Source organism: Oculina patagonica, chromosome 1 (genome assembly GCF_052425735.1).
Source record: "Oculina patagonica isolate OP01 chromosome 1, crgOcupat, whole genome shotgun sequence".
NCBI classification, from domain to species: domain Eukaryota; kingdom Metazoa; phylum Cnidaria; class Anthozoa; order Scleractinia; family Oculinidae; genus Oculina; species Oculina patagonica.
In genome coordinates, this window is record NC_135758.1 from 40,564,408 (window position 1) to 40,590,369 (window position 25,962).

The following is a 25,962-nucleotide window of genomic DNA, read 5'->3' on the forward strand; positions in this document are numbered from 1 at the left end:
GAGTTTTAGTTAGCAGGGTCAATTTCACTCGTTTACTGTTACACATAGGCACGCAATGCGTGCAAGAGCTATAAGGCCTCCAAAGAATTAGACCTCTTTCTCTGATAACCTACATTTCTTGTTTTATTACGTACTATTAACACGGTTAATCATTAAATAACTATGACTCTGTAATAGAGCCGAAATATTGTGCTAATATCAGTTTTCTTGAAATAAACTTAAACTCAGTGAAGAAATTATTCAACATGACACGAGCGTGGGACAAAGAAAAAATCTGAGTCCCCGACGGGAATCGAACCCATGGCCTCCCAGATACCGGTTGGGCGCTCTAACCAACTGAGCTACGAGAGACTCGCTGTGAGCTGGGCCATTTACTAGGTTGATATGTGACACGCGTCCTGCATACTGCTAGGATCAGCAATGTCGAAATCATCAAATGTGTAGTAAATAATAAAGATGGTAAATTTCAAGCTCGGTGATAGCCTTGCCTTTTTAATTTTGTATTTGAAATTGTCAGATGGCTTTGCTTCACGGTACAACAAATGATGTTTATAGCGAAATGATTTCAACACAGTCGTTTGAAAATAATAAAAAAAAGGAATAAAAAGGAATAAAACAATTTACAACGGACGGGTTAGGGGACTCGAACCAAAGGCCTGCTCTCGATAAGCGGAAATGGTGCTGACGCACTGAGCTTAATGAATAGGTTCTGGGTACAAAATCGTGGCCAACTTTCGCCGAAGTGTTGAAGCAATTCTTTTCTTTCATTTATGGACGTATTGAACTGAATGAAGTGAACTGAAGTGTGAAAGGTTAACATGTCTTACTCTGGCAAATCTTTATTTGTCAGTTCAGTGCAGTTTTCGATTCTTGTTTTATAATTAATTTCCCGAGTTCAGTGGCTCAAAACCACTTTGATTATTAAAAAAAATTGAAGTAAGAAGAAAAATCATTAGGCACAATAAGTGGTCAGCATTGCATTGCTGTCTGTGTTATACCGAGAAACTCGGTCTTAAGCAATTCATATTCTGCTACTATCGACAATACTCTTCAACTCCTGATCAGATATCGCTTTGTCAATCAAAATGAGATCCCTCAGATACCCGTCCAAGGTGCTGCCAGAGTCTCGCTTGAGCCCGATGTCGAACACCATGTGGCCAGTTGGGTTCAAATCTAAACTCTGTGCTGGATCTGTAACCAATTGTTGTCCTGTCTGGATTCCATTGATGTAAACTTTTCCAACCCTGTTCTCGCGACTCCATGTTGATGCCACGTGCATCCATTCACCGGTGATGATGTATCTTATATTCATATAAAAGAACAAAAATAAAAAAAAATACTAAATTGTTTCTGTCTGGACACTGATTTGACTTTGCTTTTTATAAATGCATGACAAGGTATGGCAGGTATGCTTAATGGACCCTAGTCAGCCACGCCTTTGTTTTTGTTTACAAACTAGAGTTTCGGAATCATATTTTGACCGGAACGTGTCTAAACGAAAGAGATCACTGTGAAACTGCTCAAGGTAGTTTAACAGACTTCCAGTAAGACAACTTACAGCAATGCAATAACATTTCGCTTCACTATACAATTTTCATAATGTCGATGACATCGAAATTGGCGGAAGCTGGCTAGGGTCCATTAAGGAGGCTCGATGAAATTTTTTTATTTCATAGGTACTGAGATTTATTCATGAAAATCGTAGGGAATAAAAATCGTACTGATTCAGAGCTTAGCCAATGAAAAACGCGAACGATGGAATTTCACTAGTGAAAAAACATCGTTCGTCCAATCAGCAACGCGAACGATGAAATTTCACTAGTGATGAATGAACGTACAGGGTTGCACGGCAGCCGTTGTACACAAATCGCGGGCTTTGAAAAATTAAAACAGCAGAAAGGTTTGCTTCTTACTTGTGTTCAATTGAAGAGTTCACTTCATTTCACGTCAAGAAAGCTAAAATCGCTATTTACAAAACTCAACAAGATGCTAACACTACTCGGGAAGACTTAGGAAGGCGAAGAAAAACGAAGTTAACTCCGCTGTGGAACTCAATAATTATTATCTCGGTAAATTTAAAATCTCAAGCTAAAGAAAGATAAAGATGGCAATGAATACGAGCTTCGTAGTTTACTAGAATACTGGTAAGTAGGCTATGGCATTTTTTAACAGTATATTCATTGAAGGGGAAAACTTTTTGCCGTTTATATGATTACAATAAATGATGTCAACAAATCTGTCGCGAGTCGCACACTGCCAAGATGGAAATGACTCGGGCAGCGACTTGATTATTAGTTGAACGTGAATTCTTCCTAGTAGCAGTCAGTGACCTCTGCCATTATTTGCAGACACTTAACCTTAAGAACGTGGAGAAATACTAATTTAAACCTTCTAGTTTTTAAAACAATTTAGAATTTAAAATACTTTTGACCATTGTTCAGCTTTGAATCGCCGGCATGTCGCCTCAACACCGTTTTGTGTACTTTCGCTTGTTTTTAATCATGGCACGAAAAATCTCGGTACCAATAAAATAAACAAATTACTCCATGGAAAATGCTTTGTACGATTTTTATTCACTCGTTGAGGTGTATCAGAAAACTCACTCGTTCGCTACGCTCACTCGTTCGTTTTCTGATACTACTCAACTCGTGAATAAAAATCGTACGCGCGCATTTTCCATGGAGTAATCTCTATTTACCCTAGGGTGGTCGTTTTGAAAATGAAAATTATCTAGGAAGCTAATGTTCGATTTTTGCCAAAAAACACCAAAATGATCAAATATGACCAAAGTTTAATTTTTTACCGGTCACTTAGTCACTAAGGTTACCATAGCAACGAATGTCGTTTTCTTTTGTTTTCTAACAAGCTTGATGCCCTTCTAACAAGCCTGACGCCCCTGCAGTCGAAGCTTTCAGAAGCAAACCCCCTGCAGTCGAAGCTTTCAGAAGCAAACGCCACGGCTGGTTGTTTATTAGCTAGTCGTTACGAGAGTGGTCGCAAAGAGAGCTTTGACTATATTTGTAATTCAAAATCACGAAATCGTTGCATAACTTCAAACAGACCACAATAACTATTGATTCGATCAAGAAACACAAAGCATAAATGGCTGCCAACGAAGTAGGGGTGGAAATCAGTTGGGCGTTACGTGCTGAACGTGACCATCAAGTGTCCTCTCACGTGTTTCTTATCGTGTCACGTGCTGTGCCGTATAATGTGTCACATATGTAAAGGTGTTTGAAGACTCACCCGCCACAAACATTAACGATGGCCCACTCATTGTTTCCTCCAGGTCGACGAAGGTCTAGACAAAGGGATCCGTATATAATGGCGATTCTGAACTGATAAGGTGCAGACCAATCAGAGTAAATATTCAGGACAGGCATGCTAGGAAGACTTAAAATCTTTATCCAGCACAGGACACTGAAGCTGGTAGTCTGGATTGGGATTGCTGGAGTTTCTGCATAAGAGTGCTGATGTACATCCAGATATAGAACTCTCTTGCCGTCAACAATTTCATAGGAGGCTCCACTGTGCAAGCTAATAATGATGATAAAATAAATAACAAAATCAATAACGAAAAGAAAAATATCTAACTTATTCTAACGTTCTTCCGAAGTTTGAGGATTTTCTACCTTTACGTCTGAGCCAGAGCTGGGTAGCCGCCCTGAGGACCGCATTCATGAAATTAATATACCTCATCAGGTGATCTCATTGAAGAAACGTAAACCATGTGATAAGCATAAACCATGAACGATACGACCGAATGGAATCCTGGGTAGACAGCATCGGTAAGCTTAGTAATATTTCTTTTATCGATAATCAAGATATTTTCTTTTTTTTGAAAACCTTGAAATTATGATTTAAGAAACCTGTCTTATTATCATGTTTATTCTGTCACACACGAGGATTATTTTTCCGATTTCTCAGTAAACATTTGGTACGCATCGTTCATGGTTTCCGTTTTTCCTGGGTCAACAATTCCGGCTTCAAAAAAGTAAAAAAAGTCGATAGTTGAAATGATGAAAAAATTTTGTTATACGGAAAGACAGGAGATCCAAGAGCGCAATTCCGAAACATCTAACCAGAAGCAAAAAGAAAGCCTTCATGAGTGGCAATAAAACCACGTCAAGCGGCGGTTAATTACAATATTTTATATCATTTTTGCCAAATGAATTAACACAGTAAAAGGTTGTCATTTCATTATAAGCCGTCCAAGAACTACCTGCAAACTTTAATAATTTATATGACCTCTAGTTGCAGATTTGAATATTTAACTATTTATGTTTCTGCCTTGTTTAGACATCTTCTCTGAACTCATGACACAAAAGATGCACGACAAAGTGGAATCGGTATCTTTTTTCTTATACTTTTAGTCACAGAGGTTCAACTTTTTCATTAGACATCTGCGAAAATAAAGCCAAATTTCGCTGTAAAGAAATCAGCCTTTATTAGCTGGTCTAGATTTTGTACAATTCCCCACCCCTAATATTCCTGTGGTGAGATAAGTGCTTTGTTCTTATTACGTACCTTACAGATTGATCAGATCCGTTCAGTGTCCAATAGGAAAGAAATCCTTGGAAAAAATTATTTGTCAATAGTTAGCGATAACGAAAAATGAACAGACACTTAGTAGATAAACAATGAGAACAAGTAAGGTTTTATGACTCATTGTAGCGCCGCTCCATATGATCTTGTCTAAACATGAACTGAAGACATAAGATTATATACAAACAAAAAGCTTCACCGTTCTCGTCTCAACGTGCGTATTTTGTCCCAAAATCAAAATTTCTGTAAAAAAAGGAGTACTAAGAAACATTATAAGAAAAAAGAAGGGAAAATAAACATTAAAATTTTGCCAGTGCAAGTACCGACCACCCAAAAGCCTTATTTCTTAAAATTCATCACGCATGCTGCCCTCTTTTTCAAAAAAGGTCTTGTAGAAATCAAATTGTATAATAAGAATAAAATAATTATCAAACCTTGGTTTTACATATAAATGAAGAGCAATTAAAAGGACTGTTTCACGGATTTTAGCTTAATTTAGGCATGGGAAATGACAATCAAATTCGTTGAAATATAAAAATAACCTCTTAAATCAGCGAAGGAACATTGCAATAACACACCAAATACAAAAGGTGGTACAGATGGCCAAATGTGGGTTTTGAAATATTGTTGGGCTGAACAGCTTTCAAAGTTAATCTTGTTTGCTTATAAATTTAAATTATAACGCCTGGGAGACACAATTAGTTGCAATGAAGCTATCATGGTTTTGTCATTTAGATCCATAGAAGTAATTTCTTTGCAAACATTACGTTTCATAGCGAATTTTTGGCAAAACTTAATAAAATCAACTTAACTCAGCCGTGACACAGTCCCTTTAACGTTTCTTACTTATGCATGTTTTGCCATCGCCTACAAATCCAGTGTTGCAAGTACAGGTGAATGAACCTAATGTGTTGCTGCAGTACGCGTCAGCTGAACAGTCATGTGTCCCAGAGGAACATTCATCGGATTCTAAATTAACAAAAAAAAAAGAGATAATATTATAATGAATTTGTATTTTATTTTTTCAGTTTCGATCATGTTTAACCAGTAAAAAGGTTTTGCCAAACTGAAACCACCTGCCGTTAGGACAGAAACCTTCGGTATTCGCTCTTTCCGTCATCTTGCACCAAAAGCATGGAACAAACTACCAGACAGTACACGGAAGGCTGAAACCATTTCCGTGTTTAAACAAAAAGTCAAAACCTTAAAGAACAAATAGTCGATCTTTCGCTTTTATAGATATAAATGAATTATTTTTTTTCTTTGTCATATATATTTATTTATGTCAGTTAGTTTTGCTCTTTTATACTTAAGATTAGTGTATATTATTCGGAGATACTAGCACCATGGTGCTATTTACAATCCGAATTCAAATAAAGTTTATGTATGTTTGTATGAAGTAAGAAATTTATTATGCTACTTAATTAATTAACCTTCTATTGTGTCCGATTTATGGCCCGCACATTTTTCTGATAACTAATCCTCTGTGAAATAGCTAGAGTGATCTGTTCTGTTTCGTTTGTTATTTTAAACGGCTTAAAAGCCGTTGTACGTTTTACTCACCTCTTTCGCAATTTTCTATTTCAGGCCAGTGGGTAGGACAAATACAGCGAAGGTTTCCTTGTTGATCGGGTACACAGGAAGAAGCACGAGGACAAGAGAAGCCGCCACACAACTTCTGTAAAAAAAAAAAACAGTTGGCGAACTCAATCAATCAATCAATCAATCAATCAATCAATCATGAAACATGCATATATTCCCTGACAGTATATTCCACACTCATAAACCTACGAAAGCAGACGCAAGTTGTCTTAAATTTCTTGAATTTTTTTAAACAAAATATACAGATCAGAGAGAGGAAAGAAACATTGATAAACTAACAGTTGTCGTATTTTTTTTTTCATTTTTTTCACAATGAATCTTGCTTAATAAGTTGTTGCGTATTTATACTTAATTTTGCCCATATCAGACAAAAGAGCCTGTAATGTAACTGTTGATAAGTAAACACACAAACAACTTTTAAAATCATTGTTTAGTTGGCTGTGCTAAAGCTACAATATTTTGTATTGCTACTCCGTCCTCTCAGAGGGCAATAGGCTTTATGCATGATAACGTAATAAGGGACGGACCATTATTTTTATGGAGGGGGGGGGGGGGATGAAAAATATTGAAAAAAATTGTTTGCAGGGCCTGGAAAGAAAAAAATAAATTGTTTGCAAACACGATATGTATAACAAAAAATAGTAAGAATTTCGAAAAAAAATGTTTGCAGAGGTGCGTAAACTAAAAAAAAAAGTTTGCAGAGGAAGATTTTTCATCCCCCCCTCCCGAGAAAATAATGGTCCGTCCCTAAGCTCAAAATTCACCACCAAGCCTCGTTTACACAAATTATTCTTCATGCAGTTTTCACTGGGGCATTCTTTTCATCTTTGCTGTTTTGGGAATTCGTTCATGATGATATTTACAAGATTACACTTTGAAAGCGAGGCTTGGTGGTAAAACTAGCCAGTCCGACGTAAACATGCATAAGGGCTATTCTAATGCTGGATTTCCACTGACGCGTAATTTTTTACGCGCGTGAAAAATTTAGAGACAATGTATGAACGACTTGGGTACACGTTAACGCAAGTCGTTCATACATTGTCTCTAAATTTTTTCACGCACGTAAACAATTACGCGTCAGTGGAAATCCACCTTAAGGGATATAAATTTCTTAATAGTTAGTAAGCGCATGTGTTGCATTAGTTAAAGAACGCTATTATTTTACAGTTATATTAAAAATGCCGTCTCCGCTAGCGCAGTTGACTGCGCCAAAAAAAGAAAAACAAAACCAATTGTCTATAAAAATGTCAAGGTTATCAGTGGCTACCTTACAGCCTCCGGGAAGCTGCTACACAAGCTCACATGCCCGGCGGGGGGTGGGGGGGGGGGGGTTTCTCCCTATAATGGCCTGTACGGGGAGGCTCCGCCCGAAAGGCGTAACTTTCTCAGGCTTTAGGTATATAAAAAGGTAGGGATTTCACAAGTTTAGGTAAACGAAAGGGTATGTAAATCTGTCATTTAGGTTTTTCAAAGGGCCTTCAATTAAAATATTTCGAACAGATGCAATTTCTGGCTGTATTATTTCAATTTATTAAGCTCTACGTGAAAATGACAAGAAAACGTCATGTTCTAAGTCTATGCCATGTCTTTCAGGTTTATGAAAAAGGTACCTTTTTTCAGTAAAAGGTATACGAAAGGGGTACAATTTCTGTCAAATTGGTATATAGAGTAACGGGTTAGAGCTCGGGGCGGAGCCTCCCCGTACAAAACCTTTTTGAGTATCCCCACGGGCGCACATGTATGTAATCACTAAAAACAAACTTACCGCGGTTGGATGATACGAGAAGCCATTTTTGGAAACCAAATCTCCCGGATGTTGATTATGATCTGAGTCACTAAGCTCACAGAGAAGTTTCTCCCCAGAATGCAGCATTCCAAGATTGTACGACAAGCATGAGTTCTCTAGATAACACTTCAGTTCACACTGATCATTGTTATCAACCGATGTCGACTGTAACACGTGATGTTCTAAGGAACTGTCTGCCAAAGGTTCACTGAACTTCAGAGTCCTGCAAGTGTCTGATGATAGAAAAAAACAAATCAATATTTTAGTAATTTAACTGTAGCGGCCCAAAATTGTTTAAAAAGAAGCAGAAGCAGTTTTATAGGACAGCAGGTGGTATGTATTCGTTTTAGTTTTCGGAACAGTGGCATTCGCGTCTCGCACAGCCGGAGTGGGACCTTAACCTAGTTTCCGTTGTATGTAGTGAATAGGAGCCGCCGTTAACAATTTCTGCTGGCGAGCGCTCTTACGCAGACCGCTCAATCCAAATTAAAATTAGCATCACGGGGATTTTGATTGTTCTTCGTCGAAACTGTGCTATAATACTTCTACTTGCTTAGAAAATAATCCTAAAACACCAAGGGAAATATATCTTGAAAAAAGAACAAATCAGGACTGTTTTTAGTGTATTTTTATTTTGAAAAAAAAAATTCATTTGTAATTCATTTCGACCATTTTCACCTATGGCCAGACAGCCGACAGTTTTAATACACTGTCGACTCGTCGACAGTTTTAGTACACTAGGTGGTAAATTAAAACGAACCTGGACCATTATTTAAAGGTTTGAATTAACAGTGAAATGTTTGTTAACTTTTGAAATTACACAAACCCCCGTGATACTTCCCCTTTAACATTAGACCACCATGTCAACCATTGTTTGGTTTGGTTTGACCGAGACAAAAATAGCCAATGAAAACGCGATAAGTTTACATCATAGAAATTGGTTCAGCTGTGCTTAATTAATGATGAACTTAAACAAGATGAGCCCCGACGGTTAACTAAAGGATTAGTACAGTAATTGAGTAGATAAATTTCGGTGTCAAAACCTCAAAAATGGAACAGTTTTGAAGTTAAAGACATTTTTCGTTTTTGTTTTAAATTGGTACTAAATTGCGTTAAATTCTTTTTCGAAAGTCTAACGCTTAACATTAGATCACCATGCATGTCAACCATTGTTTGGTTTGGTTTGACCGAGACAAAAATAGCCAATGAAAACGCGATAAGTTTACATCATAGAAATTGGTTCAGCTGTGCTTAATTAATGATGAACTTAAACAAGATGAGCCCCGACGGTTAAGTAAAGGATTAGTACAGTAATTGAGTAGGTAAATTTCGGTGTCACAGCGATCGTGTATCGATAAAAGTTCTTGCAGTAAATGGGATGATTTACTGGCCAAATGACCTATTTTACTGCAGTGTAGTGGCTCAATTTCCTCACAAATGGCTTGTTTTACTGGCTATACTTTCCGTTCATATCATCATGGATCTGTGGAGACGCTCGGCAGTGGTTTTCTCAGAAATTGGAGCTCACAGGATCGGGGGACGGACTGGCATAGTTTGTGTTCTTTGTGTTGATCTTCTGCTTCGCAAGCTCCATAACATAACACAGGTAAGCTTCTACTTATACCAAACAATATGTTTTTATGAACAAATCCTAAACATGCAGATCGACTGTGCTTCGGTTGTGTTCGGGAACAGAGCGGGAAATAGTCGTTCAGGTCACCTGACAAAGCACATGATTTGCAGTGCTAAAACGTTGCAATCCGCCATTTTGTTTTGAATTTCAGTTTGGGGCAAGCTCTTGTGTTGGCTGTTTACGCTGTGTATTTCCACGGAGTGTTTTATGCAATGGATGCCAGTATTGATGTAGATGTTCATAATAAGTCCTGTGAGTATTCAGGGACAGAAACATCGGTAAAACCCTCGACTCGCCAGGGTAATTTGAACGGCGAGGAGACATATCAGACATGTGTCGAATCCCCCGCTCGCTGGGGTTATGCCAAAACTATGGAAAGCGAGAAAGCTAAACATGAGCAAATGATAGTCAAATATGAGCAAATGAAAACCAGATATGAACAAATGAAAATCAAATATGAGCAAATGAATGCTATATATGCAGAAAACTGTGAGCTACTCCATGAGGAAATCCATGCCAAACACGAACAGACATGTGAGTGGAACACTTCTTTGATGAATGGTCAGTTTAACGGTGCCTTCGTTGCCAAGAATAAAGCTGAGTTCACTGAGCAGAAACCATTGCATAAATCACCAACTGATAATCCACCGAGTGCTTGTGCTTTGCAAACAGATGAAACGGACGAATGTAGAAATTCAAGGGTAAGATGTAGGTTACATTCTAGAAGGAAACGGGCAAGAGAACCTTCCAGAATTCCATACAGGAAATTTATCAAGTTATTTAGAAAGGCAAGAATTATTCGACTTGCTGCCAAATCATACCTTAAGAAGTACATACCAAGTTCATCTAAGCTCAGACTTATGCTGTACGAGTGTAATCGTTGTTATTTCACTGAACGGCTTGTGAGACCAAAGTGTTTATTATCTTCAAACAAGTGCTTTGTCAGGTCAAGCTTGTACCTAACTGTTGCGCGACTGAGGACATTAAAGCATAAGAATTCACCATTGTTTTACGTGTGTGTTGATGACAAAATGTTAAAGAAATTAAAATTCTGTAAAGGCCAAACTTATCATTTTTCTCGGAGAGTCATATCTTTAAGTGGTGATGTTGAAGAGAACCCGGGACCTGATCATTGCAATGTAAATACTAATTCAGAAGCACGTGGTAGCTTAGTTGCCAATTCAGTTTCATTACTAGAAACCAGGTTGTCAGAATTAAATAGAACCGCACTTGATGTTGGTGGAGGTGGTGACTGTTTTTTTCGAGCTGTTTCTCATCAACTGTATGATAATCCTAATCACCATTTTCATTTGCGTAGTCTCGGTGTTCAGTATTTACAGCATAACCCTGAACAATTTATAGAGAGTAATACTGATTATTCTTGGCAAGGATATTTAAGTAATATGTCATGTCAGGGAACATGGGCTGATGCGATTATAATTCAAGCAGTTGCCAATTGTCTGAATTTATCAATTCATATTACTGAATCAAATGAAACTTTTGCACCTGTTACTGTTGTTCAACCAGGAAGTGTAACGAGAGGACGCACAAATATTTACATCGGGCACATAGGTGAAACTCATTATGTATCTACAGTAGTAAAAAAAAGTTCTGAGTTAACAAACAAGATAAAATGTGGTCAAACATCACTTGGAGACAACCTAATTGATAGAAAAGAAAAACGCAGAGCTTACATTAGAGAATACATGAAAAAGAGAAGAGCTGATCCAGAATTTAGAAAAAGAGAGAATGAAAATTCACTGCAGAGAATACACAAAAATATTGAAGCAACTAGGGAGAAAAATAGCAAAGCTGCCAGAAAGAGGAAAATGACCAACCCAGAACATTTGAGGGAAATTTTTAAACAGTCAAAAAGAAAACAGAAAGAAGAGAACCCAGAACTCATACGGGAAGTTGACAAACAGTCTAAAAGAAAACGGAAAGCGGAGAATCCAGAACTCATACGGGAAGTTGCCAAACAGTCTAAGAGGAAACGGAAAGCGGAGAACCCAGAACTCATACGGGAAGTTGCCAAACAGTCTTTGAGAAACTGCAAAGCAAAAAACCTAGAACGCAGAAAGGAAATTGATAGACAGATATTTAGAAAACGGAAAGCGAACAACCCAGAACACATTAGGCAAATAAACAAAAAGGCAAAATTAATAAAAAAAAACAATTTACATGCAACTGTACCAGCCGCTGAAATGCCATTTCAAAATGCAGAAAATATATCACTTGGAACAAGTATTGATAATGATGACTTAGAAGCGCAGAAAAATGAAAACAGTATGATTTCTATGGTAAATTCCTTCCACAAAAGAATAAAATGTGGTCCAGAATACATTTGTACCTGTTGTGACCAGTTGTGGTACAGGTCCTCAGTAGTCAAATGTGATTCTAATAAGTACAAGGCTTGTTCACGAGATGTTGTGGACTCTTGTGTCACTGGGGTAAGAAGTGTAGACAATACTGAATGGATTTGCACAACTTGTGATTCAAATCTAAAAAAAGGCAGATTGCCCAGCTGTTCTAAAGCCAATAAAATGAGTTTTCCTGAGAAGCCTGAACTGTTAAATTTGACACCATTAGAGGAACGGCTTATATCACCACGTATTCCGTTCATGCAAATTCGCGAATTACCAAGAGGTGGCCAGTTGTCTATTCATGGAAATATTGTCAATGTACCAAGTGATGTAAATTCAACTATTCACTCTCTGCCAAGGCCAATCAATGAATCACATACCATTCCAATAAAACTTAAAAGGCGTCTCAGTTATAAGCATCATTATCAGTTTCAAAACATTAGACCTAAGAAAGTGTTAGATGCAGCCAAATATCTTGTAGGCACAAGTGACTTATTCAAAAGTGAAGGCATAGAAGTGCAAAATGCATGGGTAAATAACATAAGTTTGCAATGCAGTGCCCATAAAGAATGGAATGAGTTTCTTCAAAATCCTGACAAATCAAGCTGTGATGTGCAAACTGATGAAACTGTGACAAAGGATAAAACACATGATTGCCAAAACAGTATTTCAACTGTTGATGTTGATAATCCAGACATAGATAATGATGATAGCGATGGCTGGTGCGAAATTGCCGAACGCCCTTCAGGTATTACAGATACACTGCTACAGGAAGCAGATGTTGCTGAAAATGCAGATAAAATTATTTCATTTGCACCAGGAGAAGGAAATAAACCATTAGGAATATTCATGGATAAAGATTCCGAATATTTATCATTCCCCACAATATTCTGTGGAAAGCGGAGACCTGACAACAATGAAAGAAAAGTACCAGTAACTTATAGTACAGTTGCTAAGTGGGAATTAAGATGTCAGGATAGAAGAGCAGCAATGTCTGTGCCAAACATATTCTTTAAGCTAAAAAAACTGCAAATCAAACAAATTCAAGACAGTGCATGCATTGCTCTTAGAAAGTGTAAGACCAAGGGAAAGAAATACACTGCTGGTGACTTGAAGTCAGAGGATTATCTTAATAAGCTTGTACATCTTGATGAAGGTTTTAGAGTTTTAAAGAATCTTAGATCTTCACCTCCTTATTTTGAGAAGTGCAAAAGAGACTTGTTTGCTATGATTCGTCAACTAGGCAACCCCACATGGTTTTGCTCTTTCTCAGCTGCTGAAACAAGGTGGACTCATCTACTTAAAACCTTAGGCAGAATTGTAGAAAAGAAAGAGTACACTGATGATGAGATCAAGCAAATGACATGGAAACAAAAATCAGATCTTATTCAAAAAGATCCTGTCACCTGTTCAAGGAACTTTGATCACATGGTTCAGTTATTTATTAGTGATGTGTTAAAGTGCAGTGCAATACCAATAGGAGAAATAGCCGATTATTTTTATAGAGTCGAATTTCAACAAAGAGGTAGCCCACACATCCATGGTTTATTTTGGGTGAAAGGAGCTCCACAATATCAAAAAGATCCTAATGAAGAAATTGAGAAGTTTGTTGATAAGTATATCACCTGCCAAAAACCAGACAGTTCTAGTGAAATGGAAGACCTTGTCAACTTACAGATGCACAGGCATGCCAAAACATGTAAGAAGGCAGGGAATAAGATTTGTAGATTTAATTTCCCATTGCCACCAATGCCAAGAACAATGTTTTTAACACCCCTTGAAAACTCCTGCATTGATGAAGAAAACCAGAAAAAGATTAAAGAAAATTCTGAAAAAGTAAAAGAGTTTCTTGACAGCATGAAATATGGCGAAGAAATCACATTTCAAAACTTTCTCAGCAAATTGCAGTTAACTGAAGAATGTTATATCCTAGCTATCAGGCACACCTTAAAGCGTGACACATTATTTCTGAAAAGAGCACCATCAGAAATAAGGATTAACAGTTATAACACTTATTTACTCAAAGCATGGCAAGCAAACTTGGACATACAATATGTACTAGATCCTTATGCATGTGCTACATACATACTTTCTTACATTACAAAAGGCCAAAGAGGTATGAGCAGACTTCTAGAAAAAGCATCTGAAGAAGCCAAATCTGGTGATAAAGATATTAGAAATAGAATAAGGCACATTGGAAACAAATTTTTGAATGCAGTGGAAATCAGTGCTCAAGAAGCTGTGTATCTTGTATTACAAATGCCATTGAGAAGATCCTCCCGAGATGTTCAGTTTATTGGCACCTCACCTCCAGATGAAAGGACATTCTTAGTAAAGAAATTGGATAAGCTTAAAGAGTTACCTGACAGTTCACCCGACATTGAATCTGACAACATCATTAAACGCTATCAAAGAAGACCAAAACAATTAGAAAAGTTGTGCTTGGCTGACTTTGTTGCGTGGTACAATTGTGTTAAAGATGAACATGCTCATAGTTGTAATGAGCCATTATTAGTCACAGGTCTTGATGACTTCTTGCCCGAAACAGATTTTGATGACAACACTGATGATGACCCTGATGGTATGAGTGCCACTGAACTTGAATATGAACCAAAAGAATACAAATTAAAAGGAGGTCTAAAACTAGTGAAACGAAAAAGGGCTAAAATCATCCGATCTGTTAGATACCATAAAGATAAAGACCCAGAAAATCATTATAGAGAGCAACTTATGCTTTATACACCATGGCGAAACGAAAGTACGGATTTGATAAATGACTGTAAAACTTACCAAGAACGATTTCAACAAGTTCAGAATGAGGTTCTCCACAACAGGCACCAATATGAATGCCATTCAGAAATACTAGATAAAGCAGTGGAGGATCTAAGTAATGTTGAACATGACAACTTTGACAATGTTGCTCCTAATGCAGAGCATATCAATAAGCAGGACTGTGCTGTTAAAGAAAAGCCTAGTGAACTGTTTGGTTGCTTTGACCCTGGCAAAAACAAGCAGCACAGCCAGTATGATTTGCTTGATGATATTGGTATCTTTCCTAGAAGTAATGATCAGGATGAACTTGTTACAAAGCGTATCTCAGATGACGATTATTATGCACTTGTACGCTCTTTGAATGAAAAACAAAGGCAGTTTTTTTATCATGTCTTACATTCAGTCAAAACTAAAGATGACCCTCTAAGATTGTTCTTAAGTGGAGGTGCTGGAGTTGGGAAAAGTACCCTAACTAATGCGTTATATGAAGCACTGATAAGATATCTGAACAGTATGGCAGGAGAAAATCCAGATGATGTGAAAGTTGTCAAAACAGCCCCTACGGGCAAAGCAGCATTCAATATAAAAGGTAACACACTGCATTCTGCTTTTAAGATACCTGCCAATAGAGGTTTTGAGTACTGTGCACTGGATAGTGACAGACTAAATACCATTAGAACACAACTCGTGAAACTAAAAGCAATATTTATTGATGAGATCTCTATGGTTGGAAGTGGAATGTTCAACTTTTTGAATTTAAGATTACAACAGATTATGGGTACTAAGGAACCATTTGGTGGAATAAGTTTGATAACTGTTGGAGATCTTTTCCAGTTGAAGCCAGTTTTTGATAAGTGGATCTTTGAAAATTCCCAAATGGGCTATGGTGACTTAGCAAGTAACATTTGGACAGAATACTTCACCCTCTTTGAATTAACAGAAATCATGAGACAAAAAGATGATAAGCAGTTTGCTGAGCTACTCAACCGCTTGAGAGAGGGAAAGCACTCTGAAGATGATATAGCCATGTTGAAACAAAGACTTCTGAATGTAACACCAGGAAATGATAATTACCCCATGAATGTGACTCATTTGTTTACTACAAATGCATCAGTAGATGCTCACAACAATGCCCTGTATACTCTCTCAAAAACTGATAAAGCTCAGATCAAGGCTGTGGACATTTTAGTGGGAGATATGTCTGATGATCTTAAGAAACAAATGAAAAATAAAATCCCAGATGACCCCACAAAGACAATGGGCTTATATTCATTAGTGTCGATAGCAACTGCCGCAAAATATGACTTGACAACTAATATTGATGTTACTGATGGACTCACTAATGGTGCAGAGTGTGTCATAGAGAACATAGATTACAGAGTTGACAATTCCACCAGGCCAAGTATTATTTGGGTGTCATTTCCACATTCTGAAATAGGCAGAAAGCAGCGCAGAGAAAATGCACATTTGTACAAAACAAACATAAATAAAGACTGGACACCAGTTTTAGAAGTAACAAGACAATTCCGAATCAGTAAAAAATGTCAAGTTCAAATTCTTAGGCGACAATTTCCACTTAGACCTGCTGCTGCCAAGACTATTCACCGTTGTCAAGGTGACACATTAGATGAAGCAGTTGTTGATTTTCCAGCATCCACAAGGGAGCACATGCATTACGTTGGCTTAAGCAGAGTAAGAAACAGTTCTGCACTTAGTATTCTCAAATTGAATGAAAACAAAATTAAGGTAAGCGAAAAAGTAAAAAATGAAATGAGCAGACTTAGAAAAGAAGCAAGCCTCAGGCCTTTAGCAGTTTTAGAGACTGTACATGTAGATTCTCCACAAACAAAAACAATCTTGTTTCAGAATGTAAGATCTCTCCACCTCCACATAGAGGATGTGCGAAGTGATTACAACATTCAAAAATCTGATGTCAATATTTTTGTTGAAACAAAGCTTTGTTTGTCAGATAGGGATGAAACATACCAGCTGAGCGGATTTACAATTTACAGAAATGACTTCAATCACTCTACCTTAAGAACTTGCTATGGAACTGCCGTGTACATAAAGAATGATTTGAGTTGTATTGAAATTCCATACAGGTTCAACTTTAATAATGTACAAATAACTGTTATGGTTCTAAGCCATCCAATTCCAAATTTTCATGTGGTTGGTATCTATCGGTCTAAAAATAATGTTTCAATTTCGCAGTTCATTGATGCACTCACTCATCTTCATAACTCAGTATTGACAAACCCTGCCATACCAACTGTAATCCTTGGGGATTTCAATATCAATCTAATGCAGGAGACTACAGAACAAAACGCTCTCAAAAAATGTTTGATAACAGACAGAGGATACAATCAGTTGATCAACCAGTATACAACTGACTACCGTACACAAATAGATCATATTTACACAAATGTACCACAAATTGTACAATCTGCAGGTACCCTAGAGTCCTACTACAGTGATCATAAGCCCAACTTTATTTCCCTGAAAGCTTTGTGAACATATCATTTTCCAAATTAACTTTCCCTTTAATACTATGATGCATCTGAGATAAGATTTTGAACTATACAGCTAATGAAGACCAATAAAGTAACTACATTGTACTTTTACATAGTAAGTAATTCAAATAAAAATGAATCTTAATGTATTTCACAGCTTTTTAAATCACAAGCAAATAAGACAATTGCTTTTGCACTGACAAAGAGTGTAATAATTTGTATTTACTTCAATCTGAGTGTGGTGTTAAATCAATCATAATGATCATTATTTATTTGCCACATTACAAAAACAAGTTTGCCTAGTTAAGTAAATGATGGGGCAGAATGTTATCAATAGTTTGAGTTGGTAATACCTGGCATGGCACACTTCGGTAAATAAATAAAAAAAACATTCATGTTAGTCTCATATAGATGACCAGTCTGAATATTCCAGAATGAAACGTTCCACATTTTGAATGGCAAACTGCATCAACTCTGTCAGAATTTGCACAATACGTGCAAAGATAAATTTTTTAAATGAAAAATCATGAAATTGCAATATTTCCTGAGGATGATGGAGGAATGTTAAAATAACATCCCTTCCTCAATCCCTTCCATACAAGGGACATGTCCAGCCTCCATACACAAAACAGGTAAGTTGTTATTTTGGGAGTTTGAAGGGGGAGGAAGGGTGGGGAGCAAAGGTGAGAAGCATTACATTACATAGATCATAGATACAACTGTTTACAAGCATTTTAAGTACAGTGTACAAAAATTTATACACTTTGTTATTTTACACTCTAACCTATCACCTTCAATGTGTATTTGTAGGTGGAAGACTATCGTGGTACTATAGAAATATGATGAACACCATTATGCAAATGACACAAAATTGAAGTTTTACTACAGATATCAGTACATGTAACTGTATATGGAGGCTGCAACAAATTGAAATCCTGGCTGCCAATTGGCAGAACTGCCTACAAAAATACCAAGAAATAGAAATATACAACTACTACCATATGGAAGGAACATCAAGTACTTGTATGTGAAACCTACAAGTGGCTGCCAATTGACAGAATTTTCTACGAACATACCAAGAAATAAAAATACACCACAATTACTGTATGGAAGGAACATCAAGTACATATATGTGAAACCTACAAGTGGCTGCCAATTGACAGAATTTTCTACAAACATACCAAGAAAATAAAAATACACCACAATTACTGTATGGAAGGAATATTGATAATTAATTTTTATGTGAGACCCACAACTGCTGATACCCAAGCAAGTAGTATTTCTGTGAATCAGGTCAAAGCTTGACACTGACTCAGGAAACACCTGCACATTTATCACTGAATGAGTTCCATTCCTTGAAAGAACAACATCCTTCATTATGTCTTAACTACAGATGAAAGCTTTTTGTTAACAAACTATACTGAGAACAAACACAGCTTGCATAAAAATGAAGAGGGACACTGTATATCCTTCCAATTACCATATGAAATGCAAGTTATTATGTCATAATGGTTTCGATAAATGCATCCCTACAAAGCAACCTTGCTATATTTCTGATAAAAAGGGGAACCTTCTTTTCCTGTTATGAATAATAAATTATAGATACTTAAAAAAATCTCAAATGGTGAAAGCTCTGCATTCAACATCAAAGCAACAGTAAAACAATACAAGTCATTGTTTTAGAGAGGCAAGACTTTAATTGAGCTGATCTAATTAACAGAAGTATTGATCTTTAATTATAGCAAAATATCTTAGAAATGTGTTCTCTACAGTAGATGCAATGCATGACTGGCAACATTTGTCATACATGTGACACAACACTCAGGAATATGAATACTTTATTCCGTAACCTGTAAATGACATTGAAAAAATCATGTAATACATATAGAACAAATTCTACAGAAAATAATGCATTTAAAATGTACACAATGTCTCCAATTTTGATCATCACAGGGTCAGAAAGAAAGGGAAGTGCTGGGCACTATGCAATCTGTTAACATTCCCTTGCACTCTGCCATTCCTTTTTGTATAAACCACTGTTTTCCCCTCCTTTCTGAAACCGTCTACATGTTTAAGCTTATCGAAAATTATGCATGTATGTTCACATCAATGTTTATCCAGAGAGGAAGGCAGAAACCAAATACCGATAAGTGTGGCATCTCCTGTTCTCCTCCTCCCCCTTCCCCTCTTCCCAGGGTCAACATCAATACTTCCATCAACAACAAAATTTAGGTCAATAATCTGTAAATAACACTGCCACTACTTATGATCCTTCCAATGCCTCAGATGTTTCATCACATAAATAGAGGATGAAATGAAAATTCTGAAAAATATGTAGATGGCCCATCATCTTTGCTCACTGCATTGACTCCTTTTTCTTTTACCTTTCAGAACCCAAACAAACTAAACTGAGAATTAACAAAGTAATAGGTTTCATCCAGAATAGTTCAAAAAGGGTATCAATTTTCAATTTTAACCCGGTTTTAGATACTGAATTCACTAAGGATTTTCACTGTTTTAGTCACATTCATTTCCAAATCTTTCTTGGACAACCAGAACCAGAAAAATGTTTTCATCCATGCTTGCAATATGCAACGAACATGTTCGATTCAACTGTCGCACATCGTCATGTTTTCTCGTTTCTGCTCTTAAGTGCATAAAAGAAGTATTTTGAAACACCTGCTGCTCATACATACTCAAAAAATGGAAATCAAATGCAAATATTGCTAAAAAAATTCAGTCGTGGCTCAATGAGCCTTTGATTTGGTTTGGTTTGACCGAGACAAAAAATAGACAGTGAAAACGCGATATGTTTACATCATAGCGATTAGTTCAGCTGCGCTTAATTAAAAGACGAACTTAAACAAAATGAGCCCCGACGGTTAACTAAAGGATTAGTACAGTAATTGAGTTGGTAAATTTCGTTGTCAAAACGTCAAAAACGGAACAGTTTTGAAGTTAAAGACATTTTTTCTTTTTTTTTTCTTTGGTACTAAAATGTGTTAAATTCTTTGCAGTCCCTTTAACTCTTAAAAACAGTAGTTTTCATGCACCTTTACATGTAAACATTAAATGCGAACACATGCTATGTTTTAATATTCTTATTCCATTGCTTTTAAAATATTAATTGCTGTAGCCCTATCTCATTTGCACTTCTCACTTCACTTTGGATAAAACTACCATCTTAATGTCACAAAGTAAAACAGAACTCGGAAAAACAATTAAGGAAAAATCAACATTGCCATATCATCTAAATTGACCTTATATAAAAATTTTGCACTTTATAATTAGCTGCTGTCACATTTTCGACAACATCATATCTAGATTTGACAGGTTTTAAAAAGTTTTCCAAATGATAAACTGTTAAACCATTGTGTATCTATAAACATTCAATGGATTTTGACAACGATTCCCTATGATCTCACACCACTTTGTATGAAGTTGGTTCATTGTGTGCATTTTTTTGGAAAAATGTCGGTGTGACATTCAGTATATATGTACACGATAATAAAGGTAATAAATATAACCTGTACATCTATTATAATTAGTGCACAGGAAGTATAGAAAGCAACGTATTCTATTGATCGTTGTTTACATTAGAATTACAAACTGAAGTAAATATATCTTAAGAGGACATATGCACAAATTTCAAACAAAAATGAAAATTCTTGGCAATAGCCCTGTAATGGATTTCGCTCATTCTCTTACCATGGGTAGGTCTCAATATGAAATAAATCACAGTATACTTTGTTTGGCTAAATATCGATTTGTTTTCGAGAAAATCGATAATTCTAAAATCCAGCAAAATTGACGCTTTCGGAGCTCAAAATTTATGCCGAGTTTGTTAGCTTCGCGTCGAAAAATAAAGCACTCTGGAAGAAAAATACCTATTTAATATCGAAGAATAACATCAAATTAGTACGTCGAAAGCAATTTCTGCTCTTAAAGTCCTTTTATTTACAAAATATAATTAAGTTTATTCGACACACTTTTGATTTAATTCAAAATAGGTCAAACTTATCGCTTTATTTAAGTATGAGCGAAGCGAAATAAATGGCCGAAAATTTGGTATTAGACAGATAAATGATTGTTCTTTTCGATACTAAAAGGATTTCCTAGGGAAATGATTTAGTGCGATGCTTTCAGATCTCAAAGTTGCTTAAAATTCGTTAATTTAACCGACCGTGACATTGTTGATCTTATCAACATTATGTAAACATTCCACGCAAAGGTTAATTTTCCCCATGTGAACTTCAACTGAGTAAAATAAAAACATAGACTTGCTTACCGTGGTGTTCGCTGATACATTGTAAATCCTGTTTTCCTCATTTACGACAAAACCTAAGCCCTCGGCGAAGCTGTTATCCAATTTTCTTGACGCGCCATTTGTAACTGATTTCCACGTCTTGAAGTGACAGTTATTTTCCATGCATTCTTGAAAACAGTCCTGAGTCTTAACTGATCAGTGTAAACAGGAATACGAAGTACTTTGCTTTAAATCAACTTAAAGCTTAGCAGCAGTGGTAGATAAATCGATACGGCCGGCGAATCTTCGTTTCGAAAACCGCCATTTGAGATTTGTCGGCCCTTTGTCCTGCGGTATGCAGATAATTAATTCACACTTGAGTAACTTCCGGCACATGAAATCGACAACCACCGTGACCAGATAGCACCCTCCTTTTCGAAATATTGGTCGAGGCACTATTTTTATCATTTTAACATAAGCTCTCAATGAAAAACTTTTGGGCTGAACTTGTAATAAAGTTTCACTTCAGTTAGCCACAATTCGAGAGAGTTGTTAAATGGTTGCATGAAATCCGGGTGGAAAGTTCTTCTGTTGCGTTGCTTCGCTTTGTTTCATATTTTTTATCCAGTTCTTACCCTTGTTCAAATTCTTGTCCCTTCTTCAGTGGAAAATTTGAAACGACGTTAAAATCCCTATAAGACGGAGATCTCTTTTAGACGAACTGAGTTGGAGCCGGTCCCGAAGGTACCCGTTTCAGAGAGAGTTGGCTGTACACAAAACCTTAGATGGCGTCGCGGGCGTTGGATCCGTCTCCCGTGAATGTTAGTTAAAAATATATATTCCGCTGTGTAGTCTAGCCTGTAAACAAGCTCTCCTTCTTTCTCCTGTGGAGGATTGGGCGAAATAAAAGCGGGAAGGAAAGGTGGGAAGGGGTGGGGAAAAAAGGGACCATATATCATGTATATGCAGTTGTAATACCAGTCACGGTAAACAATTTATAAAACGCTGAACATTTATGACTGTTTACACCAAGGTGTATATTGGTGTAAAAATTAAGGAAAGGGTGCTTTTCACTTCATTAGATTAAGCTAGGTGAAGAAAAGTACACGTAATCAGAAGTTTGTGATGGACTTCTGACGTGATGCCATATTTTGTATTTATTTCTGCAAAGTACAACAAAGCATTTATACCAAAGTAGCATTATTAAAAAAAAAATGAGCATAATTACAGTTGAGCATTATATCGGACAAAAAACAAGCATTGTTAGAAGCATAACATTCCCTTTTTACCAGCGTAATTGGAAGGGCCTCTGGTATTCAGTTAGAAAGAACTTGCATTCAAAAGATACCGCGTTCTAGAAACAAGTCACCCCGTTTTGGCTGCTGATATTTTGGAACTTTTGTGTGTTCAAAATACCATATCTCGTTCTAGATATCGTCTGATATTGAAAATCCCGTTCTAGATCGGGAACCCAAAACCACGACCTCATTGGACGGCACAGAGCCGTTTTTGGGGAATACCCCAGCTTCGACAACTCCTTCCTAATAAAGTTCGCCTATTGAATTGAGAATTAAGGTGATTATAAAGTTATTACTTTATATCTCTTGTTGTTTGGAAACTTGAGTCGTATTATAATTATAACCGTCTTATTTATGAAGGAATAGACTGCGGATAATATTTGAAACTTAAACCGTTTTCCCCTAATAGCTTCCAAATCAACTCAAAAACACACCGGAAAACAGGTTTAAAAACAAAATATTTATATAATGACTATGATATTTAGTACATTTGGGTTCCCTAGCCCTGACGGCGAGGCGCTTGTCCCTCCCCGCAAGCTCTGGCGGGGGGCACCTTCCCTTGTTTACGCCGGACCCCAACAGAATATATACATGGTCATAAAAAAATTATATTTTAACATTCACGGAAGACGGATCCAACGATAACATCTTAGATTTTGCTTTCACCTGTTTTGCCTTGACCTAATCAAGAACTTGGACAAAGGTAAGAACAAAAAAAAAAACTATAAAGCGAAGCAACGCGACAGAAGAACCTTAGACCCGGGAGTTAAAAGCGCTGTCATGCAACTATTTAGCAACTTTCACAAACGGTAGCTACCTGAAGTGAAACTTAATTACATGTTCAGCCCAAAAGTTTTTCATTTAGAGCTTATATTAATATAGCAATAATATGGTGCCTCAACCAATACTATACCAAAACGCAGGGTGCTATCTGGTCACGGCGGTTGTCGATTTCATGTGCCGGAAGTTACGCAAGTGTGAAATACATTATCTGCACACCGCATGATAAAGGGCCGACAAATCTCAGTTTTCGAAAAGAAGATTTGCCGGCCGAATCGATTTATCAACCACTGCTACTGTCCGGAACGTTTCGGTCCGATTTTCGGATAGGATATGCCTTCTAATTACACGGATAGGATAGGCCTTCTGTTTACACGGGGCCGTTCTGGAACCGGTGCGGGTTGGAACCAAAACTGGACCTGCTATTTTGCAGGTCAAGTTATGGAACCGTTCCGGACCGGTTCCAGAACCGTCCTGTGTAAACACATGGATCGGTGCCAAACGCTTCCGTGTAAACAGAGGCCGATCCGGTCCGGTCCAGTTCGGAACGGCTCCAGTCCGGTCCCGTATAAACGTAGCCCAGCTGGTTAGAGTATAAAAATGACCGAAAAAACGGCAAGGACAGGACTAACAGCAGGTGTCCGTCTTATGGAGATCTTCAATAAGGGAGAGTTGACTCTACAACTGTTTTGCCTTAGCCAAATCAAGAACTTGAACAAGGGTAAGAACTGGATAAAAAATATGCAGCAAAGCGAAGCAACGCAACAGAAGAACTTTCGACCCGGAAGTTAAAAGCGCTTTCATGCAACCATTTAACAACTCTCTCGAACGGTGGCTTACTGAAGTGAAACTTAAGTACAAGCTCAGCCCAAAAGTTTTTCATTGAGAGCTTATGTTAAAATGATAAAAATAGTGCCTCAACCAATCACCAAAAAGCAGGGTGCTTTCTGGTCACGGTGGTTGTCGATTTCATGTGCCGGAAGTTACTCAAGTGTGAATTAATTATCTGCATACCGCAGGACAAAGGGCCGACAAATCTCAAATGGCGGTTTTCGAAACGAAGATTCGCCGGCCGTATCGATTTATCTACCACTGCTGCTAAGCTTTAAGTTGATTTAAAGCAAAGTACTTCGTATTCCTGTTTACACTGATCAGTTAAGACTCAGGACTGTTTTCAAGAATGCATGGAAAATAACTGTCACTTCAAGACGTGGAAATCAGTTACAAATGGCGCGTCAAGAAAATTGGATAACAGCTTCGCCGAGGGCTTAGGTTTTGTCGTAAATGAGGAAAACAGGATTTACAATGTATCAGCGAACACCACGGTAAGCAAGTCTATGTTTTTATTTTACTCAGTTGAAGTTCACATGGGGAAAATTAACCTTTGCGTGGAATGTTTACATAATGTTGATAAGATCAACAATGTCACGGTCGGTTAAATTAACGAATTTTAAGCAACTTTGAGATCTGAAAGCATCGCACTAAATCATTTCCCTAGGAAATCCTTTTAGTATCGAAAAGAACAATCATTTATCTGTCTAATACCAAATTTTCGGCCATTTATTTCGCTTCGCTCATACTTAAATAAAGCGATAAGTTTGACCTATTTTGAATTAAATCAAAAGTGTGTCGAATAAACTTAATTATATTTTGTAAATAAAAGGACTTTAAGAGCAGAAATTGCTTTCGACGTACTAATTTGATGTTATTCTTCGATATTAAATAGGTATTTTTCTTCCAGAGTGCTTTATTTTTCGACGCGAAGCTAACAAACTCGGCATAAATTTTGAGCTCCGAAAGCGTCAATTTTGCTGGATTTTAGAATTATCGATTTTCTCGAAAACAAATCGATATTTAGCCAAACAAAGTATACTGTGATTTATTTCATATTAAGACCTACCCATGGTAAGAGTATGAGCGAAATCCATTTAAGGACTCTTACCGACATATGTTTGACCGTAGGAAACCTGTGCTCTTAAGAATGTCACTACAAGGAGAAGTATTCGTATACATATATACGAGTTAAAAAAAAATAATATGGCCATAACAATAATGGCCTAACGAGGGGTGATACTAATGGTACGTATACATGTATGACAAAATGAATTTGGGTTATTTGTCTACGTCAGTTAAAATTTAGAACTCTTGTCAGTTTAAGGTGACGATTCTGAGGTCAAAAACCGATTTACCAGTTAAACATTCGACCCAATTGTAAGGCAAACACTTAAAGTTAACTAATGAACTCACCTTCAAAACAGAAGTGCTCAGAATAAAACAGCGTAATTACAGCAGAAAGCATTAGAAGCTTTGGCGCCATTAAGCTTACAGTAGAAGGGTCACTCAAAGTAATGCTAAGATCCAATGTTGTACGAATATATAAACATAAGACACTATCGGCAATCAAATATATATTCGTATTTACCTGCG

General features: G+C 37.0%; 2 protein-coding genes across 2 annotated transcripts; one reads left to right on the top strand and one right to left on the bottom strand.

The window, feature by feature from the left end:
- Positions 1 to 471: 471 nt before the first annotated feature.
- LOC144631143 (uncharacterized) lies at positions 472 to 25,962 on the bottom strand. The gene is made up of 7 exons (XM_078489532.1): positions 25,783 to 25,962; positions 7,913 to 8,166; positions 6,109 to 6,223; positions 5,392 to 5,514; positions 4,528 to 4,573; positions 3,247 to 3,537; positions 472 to 1,301 (listed from the first exon to the last, which is right to left on the bottom strand). Exons 1-7 carry the CDS (start codon positions 25,850 to 25,852, stop codon positions 1,022 to 1,024), a joined length of 1,179 nt encoding a protein of 392 aa, XP_078345658.1. The 5' UTR covers positions 25,853 to 25,962; the 3' UTR covers positions 472 to 1,021.
- LOC144644305 (uncharacterized) lies at positions 13,785 to 17,212 on the top strand. Its single transcript, XM_078503800.1, has one exon. The coding sequence runs from the start codon at positions 13,787 to 13,789 to the stop codon at positions 17,210 to 17,212; it is 3,426 nt and encodes a 1,141-aa protein (XP_078359926.1). The 5' UTR covers positions 13,785 to 13,786.

Coding starts and splice junctions, on each gene's coding strand:
- LOC144644305 (XM_078503800.1), top strand. CDS start 13,787: ATGAAATATGGCGAAGAAATCACATTTCAAAACTTTCTCAGCAAATTG.
- LOC144631143 (XM_078489532.1), bottom strand. CDS start 25,852: ATGGCGCCAAAGCTTCTAATGCTTTCTGCTGTAATTACGCTGTTTTAT. Junction 8,167..25,782: donor TGAGCACTTCTGTTTTGAAG/GTGAGTTCATTA, acceptor TTCTATCATCAG/ACACTTGCAGGACTCTGAAG. Junction 6,224..7,912: donor TCTCGTATCATCCAACCGCG/GTAAGTTTGTTT, acceptor TTTTTTTTACAG/AAGTTGTGTGGCGGCTTCTC.